Genomic DNA, 12,568 nt, shown 5'->3' on the forward strand with positions numbered 1-12,568 from the left:
TATTTCTCGCGCAATATCCTTTCTTTTTTGGCTCGAAAAACTTTTGTCAATGTTATAAACGAGCCTTTCTATGGGTATTACGCACATTTGACCTCAGAAATCCCGCAAAACCTTCGCTTTTGTGAAATGCAGTTCTAGGGCCACCGCATAGATGGCGCCACAATGTCAGTGTGTCACCTCATTCTAGAAACATTTAAGAAGTTGTAAGAGATCTCGTCTCTCTCAGTCGTACTCGGTCGCAAGAGTGTGAACGGGCCTTAAGAGCCAGCAGCGCTATACTAAAACTGTATAACATATAACACAAGAGTGTGAACGGGCCTTGAAGGCCCGTTCACACTCTTGCGACCGAGTACGACTGAGAGAGACGAGATCTCTTACAACTTCTTAAATGTTTCTAGAATGAGGGAACACACTGACATTGTGGCGCCATCTATGCGGTGACCCTAGAACTGCATTTCACAAAAGCGAAGGTTTTGCGGGGTTTCCGAGGTCAAATGTGCGTAATATCCATAGAAAGGCTCGTTTATAACATTGACAAAAGTTTTTCGAGCCAAAAAAGAAAGGATATTGCGCGAGAAATAAAAAAAAAATACGCCGGACCGCCGAGTTTACACTGCTTCCCAATAGATGGCGCCAGTGTGTTCTCTGGTTTAAGAAGTTTTAAGGAACCCAGGTTTAAGAGGTCGCAAGCAGTCGCAAGAGTGTGAACGGGACTCGGTCGCAAGAGTGTGAATCATCTAAATGCCCCAAAACCAAATAAGGGGCCCGCAGTTCATTATTTCACAGGACAATTATCTGAGTGAGAAAAGGCAGCAAGAACACACAAATACCAGCGCTGAATTTTTCAACAAATATAATATTCTGTTACTAAGGTGTATGGAAGACACTGTCTTTAAAGGGACACTGAGCTCTCCAAAATATTTGTATGTTCCTGGATTGGACATGTAGGTCACAAAATAAAGTTTCTGCGAACAATTTCGTTAGCGCAATAATTAGGCTGTGAGGAACATCTTGAGCTAGGAGAAAAAACGAAATGAAGACCCATAACGAGAAATTTAATCCAGAATACAAGTTAGTTTCGGTTTTGTTCGCGTAAACATTATGCTACACACCGTTTTGTTTTGAGGATAAAAAGGTGACCTTCGCACACAACACCCTAGCATCCTCGTATAAGGGGGAATAATCTGTGTCGCACAGTGAAGCCAGCGCACTTTAAAGGCTCAGAAAAGCATCTCCGGCCCTCACTATAGCCACCATTTTGGAAAACGAGTGCGCGTCAGGCCCGACCCCCGACGGACCCGTCTTGCAGTGAAAACTGCCAGAAATTACTTTTCTTTCTACAAAGTGCCCCCGAAAAAAAAAAAAAAAAAGGTACGGTATTTTTTTTTTTTTTTTTCGCAGCAAAAGTAATTTACGCATTGCCGAACGCTCATTCTCTGTCAAAAAGTAGTGCTCGAGGTCCGAACCAGAGGCTCTGGAACCAGATGACAAAGTTTCAGAACAAAGCAATATCTTGTTCAAAAGTTAAGTGATTTTTTGACGGAGCTCTCGAATACATGAAGCTAGAGTTCCTGCATAAGCTTCTATACAGGAACTCTACATGAAGCTCTATGGCGCCTGGCACTGAAAACGGGCGAAAATGGGCCCCATCCCAGTGAAATTTCCAGAAAATAGCACAACTTCTGAATAACATATTGGTTTGGGCTGAAACATCTGGTTCGGAATAAACTATGCGTTCGGCGACGCATAGTTTATTTTTGCGGTGAAAAAAAACCTGTAAACTTTTTTTTTTTTTGGCGGGGGGGGGGGCACCTTGTGTATGGGTTAGATTAGGAAGAACAGATGAAGTGTTCATCAGGCCCCATGCGATTTCGGCACCATGGCGCCTATCTAAGCTGACCTAAACTACACGAGCACAGTAATAAAATAAAAACAAAGCATTTAATCACACTTATTATTTAATCGGGTCAATGTACATATAAACTGTATAATTTACACAAGGCACCTCGAGGCAAAGAGATTGGCACATAATATTTGGCGAGTCTGATAGTTGTATGTATGGCAACCACCATTCTTTGGCACATTCGAAAATACCTAAAGGTAAATATGCGTTTGTCTCTTATTGGCACCGTTTCCACAACAAAGCCAACACGGCATACACTCATTATCTGTGCACAGCCATATAGAGCCTTCGCATTGCAAATTATGACTTTGCAATCTGACAAAAGTTTGAACGCAATTACTATGAAGCAGACTTGAGCAAAAAGCGCAGACGTATTGTGAGGCACATCGTGAGGCCTGTCGGTATGACTAGAGGGGCTCGTAGCTGTCCATCGGCGGACAACTGCACATGAGATTGGTGTCGCCGTAGATGTCGTCGATGCGTCCCACCGTCGGCCACACCTTGGACTCCGGAGTCACGAATTTCTGCGGAAACGAAAAATCGCATTGCCAGAAATCTTACGAGCGTAACTGAAGGTGGAGCACCGGCCATCAGCGCTGAGACCATGCGGTGTGCAACGCCATGACCAGGAGTTGCCGTGACGTTACAAGTCGTGATACTGGCTACTTGTCATCGGATTCGAACAACAAGTTCGATGGTGTGACTAAAACGCATGACGGAAAGTTGGAGTCGTCGCATTCTAAGACCAACGCCATCAAAGTTGAGGATCGGTAATTACTCTTACTTCTGTCGATGAAAGCCAAATTAAGAACTAATAAAGACGTCGTAGCAGGCGTTTGGCCGATTGTGAATGCCAACCGTGGCAATCTCTCTTGGTTGCGCATGTCACCAATCGGTCAGTACTGCCGGCTCTTGTCTTGCAAATGAACCTAGGCAACTACACACAATCATTCTCCACCTTCGTTCAAAATTCGTCAAAGGTGCTAAGGTATACACCATGACGTAACGAGGCAATTCCTCCGTTAAATGTAGTGAGGTGATTGCAACGTCATACGATATAGTGTCGCATGACACTGTATCATGTGGTCACGTAACGTCACACGACTTCCCAATTTCCCCGCTAGATTTAGAGGCAAAATTTCTTCGCTAAATCTAGCAAGAGGACTTTTCCGCTAAATTCAACAGGGAAATGCTACGCGCAACATTGTAGTTTCACATGACACTGTAATTCCTCATTACATATTTAGCGGGCCACGCCACACACACTGGATTCCACGATGAAACATTACAAACAACAGCATTCACCGTAAAAAAGAAGGAAATGGTTTGTTTACCGCAGGAAACGCCGCCTGTTCTCGAGAGTATGGCCTGTCCCAGTCGTTGCCACACACCACCTTTTGGGGATGGGGCGACATCTGAAATTCGTCAAAATGACGACGAATAAATTTACTTCTCGCCAACACTGACGCTTGCGTTCGTGACCGCGCAAACACCCACCTTGAGAGGATTCACTTTGGCGTCCATCCTGCCTTCCTCGATCGCCCTGATCTCGTCCCGAATCACTGTTGACAAGGAAATGTGTATTAACTGCCCGAAACGACAAATATAGAAAGTTAATTGGGTGCAAGTCTAATCTAGGAGTGTATTGTGTGTACAAACTTCAAATGCTACTACTGTTAAAATGAGCACATTCGACGACGCCTACAAACCTCACCGTGCGCAATTGCAAGCTTAGTATACGCGCAGTGAGTAAAATACTGGATTGAAGGGAGTGAAACAACACAAACATCAGCAGGCAACAGCGATAATAACCGGAAATGGATTTGAAGTTTATTGCAGCTCGGAAAACAACTCTCCCTGCATCGCTGCACAAGTTGGGATGCAACAAATAACAAAATAGGAGAGCGGCAACTGCGAGTGGCATCTTGCAGTACTGTGTGTCGACATTGTGCATATTGTCGAGCGAGGAGGACAAAATATTCAATACATAAAACTAACCTCCTATATCGGCAAGGAGCATTTCGAGAACAAATATCTCCTCGCGCAGAAAAAGTGAGAGTTATATCTGCACATGAATTTGAAAAAACGGGCGTGTCTTGCGAAATTCTGAACGATTTCAAAATTGTTCACAACGAGATGCAGAGTTTTTCAGCAAACTCTGACACATAGAAAAGATTTTGTTTTATAAATACTAGCAGAAAAAGAGAAAGAAAGTTGACCATACACTATGTCAAAAGAAATGAAGTCATGTCCTAATTACCCCACCTTGTGCCTGAGTAGCTGTAGTTCAGCGATGAAATAGCCATATATTTGCTCTACTAACTTCGTTACTGCCAGTTGCACACGTTTTAATCCACTCATTCTATGCCCATAGGCTTAGATTCAAATGGAGAAGCTCCGTTTTTGATCCTAGACAATTCAGGTTAGAGTCTACAAACCAACGGAATGCGGTTAGCTTTTGACCACATGACAGTGTGACCCTTAAAACAATGATATGCACAAAGCCAACACACAAAGAAAAAAAAAAGTTATCTTTGATTGTAGACCATTTAAACTCGATTACAAACCAACAGAAAAAATTCCTAGCCATTGAACGGACGGGCCAGCGGCGTAGCAAGGGGGAGGGGGTAGCTGACGAAACTTCAACACCCCCCCCCCCCCCCCCTCCACACCCCAAGTCATGGCCAAACCAGTCACCCCAGGCCCACCCCGAAAAAAATTCCCGGCTAAGCCACTGGGATAGCGTGTGAACTTCCAGAACTATATACCATAATGTACGAGGCCACAATGACTGACAGAGGAAAAAAAAAAGGACAAAGAGAACAATGAAGAAGAACAAATCCTTACAAATGAGGGCGTCGCAGAACCGATCCAACTCCTGTTTGTCTTCCGACTCTGTTGGTTCCACCATAAGACACCCGCTGACAGGGAAGGACACCGTCGGTGCGTGGAACCCTGGGGGAACACCAGGAGTTACTCAGCCGCGACACAGACGCCCCATTCCCGACCGCCCGCTCGGGCACGAAGAGAACGCAAACACGACAGAGCCGCGGTGTCATATTTGTTGTGTGTGATTGAAACCTCTTTCATTCGAGAGGAAAAAAAGGCCAGATTCTCTGATTGAAAGGCCTAGCTAGCTGTGTGAGGCTCGTTTTATTATAGGGCTCTGCAGTCTGGAAGAAGTTCTGAAGAGAATGTACTAAGTCAGTGGTTCTCAACCACTGATGTTTCGCGAACCCCTTGTGGATAGGCGGAGATGATGGAAGACCCAATTCGTGGTGAGGGGAAGAAAAAGTTATTGGTTCAATATGATAATGATTTAATAAATGGATATAACTAAGGGCTAGTGTTAAGTAGGCTTTTTTTATTGACACATACACGTGAAAACTCATTCAAGAATTGGAATGTTTATTCTCAATCTGAAAAAAGACAACTTTTATTGCCGGGAGGCAGGGCTTCGCAGACCCCTAAGATGACTTCGCGGACCCCAAAAGGTCCGCGGACCCCCATTTAAGAACCACTGTACTAAGTGGTCATTACAGTTCATGATTGACGTTTTATAACTTGCAATGTTACGAAGACAAATATCTTGTTTCGATTTGTTCAGATTTCGTCAGTTCTTTCCTATGTGTATTGAAATATGACATTTATTATTTTGATAAAAAGATTGAAGTGTGCAACAGCCCATGACGAAGTAAATCAATCAATCAATCAATCATTTGGTTCATTGTTGAGCATTTTTTTATATCCATTTTCTGGCATTACATTAAGCATTGTTGGTGACAGATCAAGAAAGGTGTGAACATGGGCGAGTTAGTTGTATACTGTAGAGAATAAAAGTGCCAAAAAACATGCAGGACAAGTAGAAGGACGGCATACACCACAGAGCACTGAGAACTTGGACGAGTTGGTTGTACATTTTAGAGAATAATAAAAGCACCAAAAAACACAAAGGGCAAGTAGAAGGAAAACATGCATCACAGAGGCGCTCTGTGGTGTGCATCGCCCTTCCACCCGTCCTTCGTGTTTTTTGGTGCTTTTATTCCCTACAGCAGTGGTTCTCAAAACGGGGGTTCTGCAGACCCTTTGGAGACCCTGAAGGTCTTTTTAGAATCCCCGATGCCCTCGAATGTGAATCAAGCTAAGCAAAAGAACTTTTTGTTATTGATCCTGGAAAGCTAAATTGTAAATTGTAATTGATCCTGGTAAGCGATTGGCTTAGCATGTGTGCCAAATGACTAGGTTCGATCGTTGTCTGTTCAAGAGTCGCTTAAAAGTTGATTTTTGTCATTGTAATCATGAAATACCCCCTCTCCCTTCACTGCGGACGGGGTCCCCCATCACTTCTGCTGATCCAGAAGGGGTCGCAGAAACATTAGTGGCTGCAGACACTTGTTCATAGGAACATATACCTTCTTGAGAACAATATTACGCCCTTCCCCCGAATACAAACAAACAAAACAAAGACAAAGAAGAGCATATTTTTTTATGTTTTACGAATGGGGTTAGTTCAGAAACACACACTTTGAGGACCACATAAAATATTTGTAAGGTTAATGCTTAACACCAACTGAGACGCTCCCGACGTACCATAGTCCTGAAGCCTCTTTGCCACATCCATCGCTTCCACGCCCGTCGTCTTCTTGAAGTCTCGCATGTCCAAGATGAACTCGTGGGCCACAAATCCTGTTGGAACAAACCGGATAATCTCAAACGCGACAAATGGAGTCGTAAAATGTTGGAGAAACCGTCTCATCTCTGCAAGCATTCCTCGAGCCGCCGGTACGTTTCTCAGCTGCTTCAAACGAACACTATCTGGCGACATGTCCCCGAGTTCTTGGCACAGAATGAACCGTTAACGCCGTAAACTATTGCAGCATCCGCCAGACAAACCCCGCTTCGAGGCTGATCGGCGGCAGGTCCCCATTGGCAGCCGCGTGCATTGGTGCACCGCAGCTCGGAATTTGAGGAGTGCAATATTGCACTGCAGAACCCGAGATGCCAGGTTTGAATCCCCCTCCTGCCAGTTTTGATCTGGACGATCGTTGTAAGCCGTGAAGCGCGGTCGTGCTCGACTACCGCGTGATGCAAGTTAAAGAAGCCCCGGGGACAACAGCGGTACCATATGGTGTCTGAAACGCATCCTCGACTGGTCCTTTTACAATGTCCAAGAAATCAAACCCTCGATTTCCATCCGACAATGTCATAGAAGTGTCGCACCATCGCCAACTGCGATCCTGGCGGTGTCCCAGCGGTGGTGGTGGATGTAGCAGACACCTGTTCGCGGCGAGCCGTTCTCCGGCTCTCCTGACCGGGGAAGCTTCAACAACCGGCAGTTGGGACGCCACGACGATGGCGACACTCGCGTTTGCTCATGCTTTTTGCTGGAACTCCCACAACCGACCGCCAGGGTCCCGACGTCCGATGGCGTGACACTCCGTCGTTTGTTGCTGCTTCTGTACCACTTTCGATCCGTGGCGGGAATGGGACGCTAAACGCGCTGGCCGGAGACGTGTTTGAAGCACCGTAAAGGTACCGCATTGGCTAAATTTCTCGTCTACGGTGGAGACACCAGATGCGCATCGGGGCACCGACTGACTTCCCACCGGACAAACAGGCGTGCGACGCAATTACAATCGCTTGAATGCATAGGACGCGCAGCTTGCATTTTCACTATTTGAGAATTCCCGGTGCCGAGCAATGTCGTTTTGCAAGCAAAAAATAATAACCATGTGTAAAAAAAAAAAAAAAAAAAAAAAAAAGAAGTGCATACATAGACAAAAGAATCAACTAGGTCAGGTCATGTTCTTTTTGTATCTGACAGATTTCTGGTAGACCTACACTGAGAACATTGTAAGGCAACAGAAGCCTCACCAGGCTCTGACGGCCTCCCGTCCGAACAAAAACCTACTTAAAAAAAGCAATAAAAAAAAAAAAAAGAATTACGGCTCCAATTTTTATTTCACTGCAGCTCCAAACCTCAACCACTACAACATGCGCAGTTTGGCCCGTAAATTAACCGGCACGCGCGTTTCCTCTACGACTCACCGTTCTGGCCGAGGTAGAGCACCTTGTAGTGGGCGTCCAACCGCTTGCGCATGTAGTTGGCGTTGAGCATGGCCACCTCCGTGGCCCGGCGCAGCCCCCGGCTCCCCATCATCTTAATGTAGGCCCACGAGATGGGCAAGATGGCCGACGACCCCCAGGGGGCGGCGCAGACGGCCCCGAACGAGTGCCGGGGGTCTCCGCCCCGCGCCACGGAGGGATCCGCGACGGGGTGCGAGGGGAGGAAAGGGGCCAGGTGGGCCTTGCTGAAACGGAGTGCATGAAAACATAAAGTTAATACAAGTGATCTAGAGAACAAGGACGCGCACAGTTCGGCTGCCTCGTAATGGCGGGGCACAGACGCAGACTTCGGCAGTCCCGACGGGACATAATTTCCAGTGACGCTTTGATATACACAAAAGAGCAGGGAAACATCACTTGTTGTACCAAGTGCAACATCCAGAGAGATAGCCCACCATAAATCTAGAGCAAGTTGGGCGAAAATTTGGAGTGGGCCAACTTTTGATGCACAGCCAAAAAAAGTTGAAAAACATTTCAGTTTAGATTGCGAAACTTGCAAATGCAGGGAGAGCCGACGAACCAAAGACGACTGAGCTTTCCAGTGTCCACTTCAAACTTTCGAGCCCACCTACCTAATCGAGATGCCCCTCCTTGTCAGCAGCTTCTCCAAGCACCCCAATGAAAATTAGTGAAGCGCACGCGACGGGCGCCCATCCCCCAGTTTTTCGAGGTTATCTCGGTATTTTACAGTATTTATATAAAGAAGCACCCGTTGAGCTATAAGAGCGACTCTGAAATACGCTTCTGTTATGGACGTTGATCCCGTATCAGGAATATGATTTGGGATCACCCTAAGGAACTTCTAACTCAGTGTAAACCTTTCTTTTTAGAGCCTAAATAGGGCACAATACTCACTGCGCGAGACTAAATTTGACGTTCGTGTTTACAGAGTGTAAGGTCGGTCTGTCTCCAAGGTGCAGCAACACTGGGTTTTGCTGCAGACGAAAAATTTAGCGAGTGCAGTTTCACTGCAGGCCGGGGGTCTTTGAGACGTATCACACAGTAGTGACATGCGACCGCATGCCCGTATGAGGGTCATTCAGATCAAAATGGGCAGGAGTGGGTACTGAACCCAGGATACGTGCGAGCTTTTGCTCCACGTGCTCCGAGCCGTGGTGTCCCAACAAACTTGGCCATCGATTGCCTGGCTGCTAGACTCGTCAGGCAATGAGCGTACCTTGCCGGCTTTCGGCTTTGGATCGCCGTAGAGTTTCTTGGAAGCAATCGCGAGAAAGGGAGGATGCGCGCGACTCACACTCCGATGGGTCCCATGCCGGGTCCGCCCCCTCCGTGGGGGATGCAGAAGGTCTTGTGCAGGTTCAGGTGGGAGACGTCCGATCCGTAGTCGCCCGGCCTGCAGATCCCCACCTGGGCGTTCATGTTGGCTCCATCCAGGTAGACCTGGGCTCCTGCCCCGTGGACTAGGTCGCAAACGTCCCTGTCCAAACGCGCAAAAATAAGAATCCGTAATCATAGGACGCAACATTGGTCTCATCGTCGAAACATGGGAGAAACGCCGTACGACGAAGTTTGTTCACATTGTGAAAAGATGGGATGAAGGCCGCAATTATGGCATAGGCCTGGTATTGCCGTAAAAAGACAGGAGAAAGGCCGCAATAATAAGAATAATATAATTATTATTGTTATTATTAATAATAATAATAATAATTTTTTATGAAGTTTTCTATGCCCAAGAACAACCATTAGGTCTTCACTTCGGTACACAAACGGTGGATAAAAAACACAAAGCAACAAAAAAAGGGAAACCAATTTAAAATAAATACACAAAACCTAATAAAATCTAAACAAGCACAGAGACCATAGGGTAGTCAAAAAGCCCTCAAACTTTCTTCTAAAAAATATTGAAGTCGCAAAATATATCAATACCTGTACTATCCAAGCAATTAAAAAGGGATTGCATGCGGGTTAAAGGCGAGAAAAAACTCGCCACATCAACATAAAACGGGTAAACATATAACACAAGTTTGGCATTTCCTTCAGAAGACAGGTGAAAGGCCTTAAGTTTGATGAAAGTTTGATTCGGCCTTGCTGTCAGAGACTGAAGGAAGGCTGTAAGTATGAGGCAAGTCTGGTCCCGCCGTCAAATTGAGAAATGCACACCTGATTGTTTCCTCGTAAATGCCATTGGTGGATGGGTAGGTGATCATGATGCAGGCCACCTTGTCAGCATGCTGGTCCAGCTGGAAGTGACGGAAATAAATTTGTTGTACTTGGGTAGTCCAACGACCTTCTGTATCTCTTTCAAAGTATCACTTTTAAAAGTAGAAATGACTCGACGGCAAAAATAACAGCAACCATTGCCGATGTGTTCATTAAATTGTTCATTAACCTCTCTGCCTTTAGACGCGCCTCTATTTTGACCTTGAAATGGGCAGCACAACAAAAGATGCGCGACACTTCTCTGGAACGGAGGGAGCGCACCGTGAAATGGATAACAATTTTTGACGGAGACTATAGCTGCTGCCATCTATCGAACATGACACCAAACATGTTATGGTTCATTTTTGTTAACTGGTTGGCGAAATAATTTAATTGCTTAGATAGAAAATATCTGCTCTTTTTCTCATTCTCTATAATAGATGCTCAGAAGTGGCACAAAGCTTTGACAGACGTGCTAATCGCGGTGTTGCTTCAGCAACATGTCCACAATGACTTGGACATGAGTACATGTTCAGTGACTGCAAAACCTCGAGAGTCTTCATGAGCCAAGCCTGAAAATATATTTTTCTTCAAACCCACTTATGAAAACGCTAGTATTTAAAACCGACAATACAAAATCAAACATATAAAAATAAAAAGCGTCTTCCATTCTCTGTTTATCAACACAAGAAGAAGCGATGTGTTAATCCTTCACATTAAAAAAAAAAAAAGTTAATATTTTAGTACAAGAACAGTTTTCAAGATTTCTGAGAGAAAAAAACTCTCCAAGGCATGGTCACACGCTCAAAAATTACTCCCCACCTATGGGATTAAGAAAGAAAGTGAGGAAAAAAGATGTATGTAGAAAAAGACAATGAAAGAAATAGAAAGAGACAAAGACATGTAGAAAAAAATAGTGAAGAATAGAAAGATGCTTACTTATTTGTGACACTGCATTTCTTTTTGTGGGAGTCGAAAAATAGTAAAATAACACAGGCAATTAACAAAAAAAAAGCCAACTATTTCAGCAATATGAGCAGAATAGGTATGAATGGCTTTTTTGGCTAAACATCACACACATTTTAGAAAGCACTCGTAAAGGTCACCACAATAAGACTACAATATACAAAAAAAAAAGAAAACGAGAATACAAATATATATAAAAAGAAACAAAAAGAGGCGCAAAAATAGGAGTAGTAAGAGAAATTTAAAAAATAGAAAGAGATAAGTAAAGAGAAATCAAGATAGATTATTACGAGGCAATAAAGTCAGAGAGCGACAACAACAAAGAAACAAAAGGAAGAAACGCTTCTTTGTTTCTGTTTTTTCCTGTTCAAGCCACTAACACCCCTAGCGACATAAATTAATGTGAGGAATGTCAGAAGGATTGAAAAATAATAGTCCTCGATGTGTACAACCAAAGGTATACCCGATTTAAAGCCAATAAAACTAAACTGAAACAACAAAACAATAACACTAAAATGGCCCCGTCCACACACCTTTGCCTTCAGGTGTGCCACGTCAATGCTCCCGTCCTTGGCCATGTTGATCGGGTCAACGGCCATTCCCGCCATGTGGGCGCTCGCCGGGTTGGTGCCGTGCGCCGACATGGGGATCAGGCACACCTGCGGTGCCGTTCACACGTTTACGACAGGCGGCACTTCACCGGGATCCGACACGAATGTGAAAGACGCAGTTCGCACGACGGGCTTAAGACGGTTACTGCACCTTTCTGTGCTTCTCTCCCCTGGCATCGAAGTATGACGAGATTGCTCGGAGTCCAGCGTATTCCCCTTGCGCTCCACTGTGGAAAAAAATCCGCAAATGACTTGTTGGAAAATCTGGACGGCACGATTTACAGGGCAACACTTTGTGCATGCAGGGGTGTTGAAGTCGAACGGCTGACGTTACTCTCGTGAAAAAAGTCCAATGTGTGTCTGTCGTCGCTACTTTTTATGTTTTCCTTTTCATTTTAATGATCCCCTTAAAGGGGCCCTGCGATGACATTTTTACTGGTTTTTAATTTCCAGCGAATCTGAGTGCACTGAACGTAGCAACTGAGTGAAACTTTTCTTTTCTTGAAATTCGCTTTATTTTAAAAGTTATAGACAAACTAAGATTACAAAAACAAGCAAGAAATAACCTCCCTCATGATGTCCTTGGTTGCTTGAGTGGCCGTGAACTAGAGGAGGGGTAGTGAGCTTAGCGAGCGCTCATGGCTGCCGCACTCCGTGTTGACGGCGCGAGGGGGCGCACTAAAGCATATTCTGGATAGGTTGTATGCAACGGGCAGCCAGAGCGACTCTCATTGCATTTGCTGCGCGATTAAACACTAATTCGGCATGACACTTCATTGGCCACAAACGACAGCAAACATGG

At 45.0% G+C, this 12,568-nt stretch overlaps 1 protein-coding gene across 1 annotated transcript in view; it reads right to left on the bottom strand.

Moving 5' to 3' along the window:
- Positions 1-1,940: 1,940 nt before the first annotated feature.
- Positions 1,941-12,568, bottom strand: part of LOC8052380 (glycine dehydrogenase (decarboxylating), mitochondrial) — a 37,372-nt gene continuing 26,744 nt past the window's right edge. Inside the window, exons 15-24 of the mRNA XM_029981666.4 lie at positions 11,918-11,993; positions 11,689-11,814; positions 10,151-10,230; positions 9,285-9,467; positions 7,952-8,214; positions 6,494-6,589; positions 4,751-4,858; positions 3,401-3,465; positions 3,238-3,318; positions 1,941-2,427 (exon numbers count right to left, since the gene is read on the bottom strand). Of these exons, the coding sequence (XP_029837526.3) occupies positions 2,311-2,427; positions 3,238-3,318; positions 3,401-3,465; positions 4,751-4,858; positions 6,494-6,589; positions 7,952-8,214; positions 9,285-9,467; positions 10,151-10,230; positions 11,689-11,814; positions 11,918-11,993 (1,195 nt within the window). The 3' untranslated portion in view covers positions 1,941-2,310. The remainder of the gene's footprint in view (positions 2,428-3,237; positions 3,319-3,400; positions 3,466-4,750; positions 4,859-6,493; positions 6,590-7,951; positions 8,215-9,284; positions 9,468-10,150; positions 10,231-11,688; positions 11,815-11,917; positions 11,994-12,568) is intronic.

The sequence above is a fragment of the Ixodes scapularis genome, unplaced genomic scaffold (assembly GCF_016920785.2).
Source record: "Ixodes scapularis isolate PalLabHiFi unplaced genomic scaffold, ASM1692078v2 PGA_scaffold12__126_contigs__length_90152505, whole genome shotgun sequence".
Classification (NCBI taxonomy): Eukaryota; Metazoa; Arthropoda; class Arachnida; order Ixodida; family Ixodidae; genus Ixodes; species Ixodes scapularis.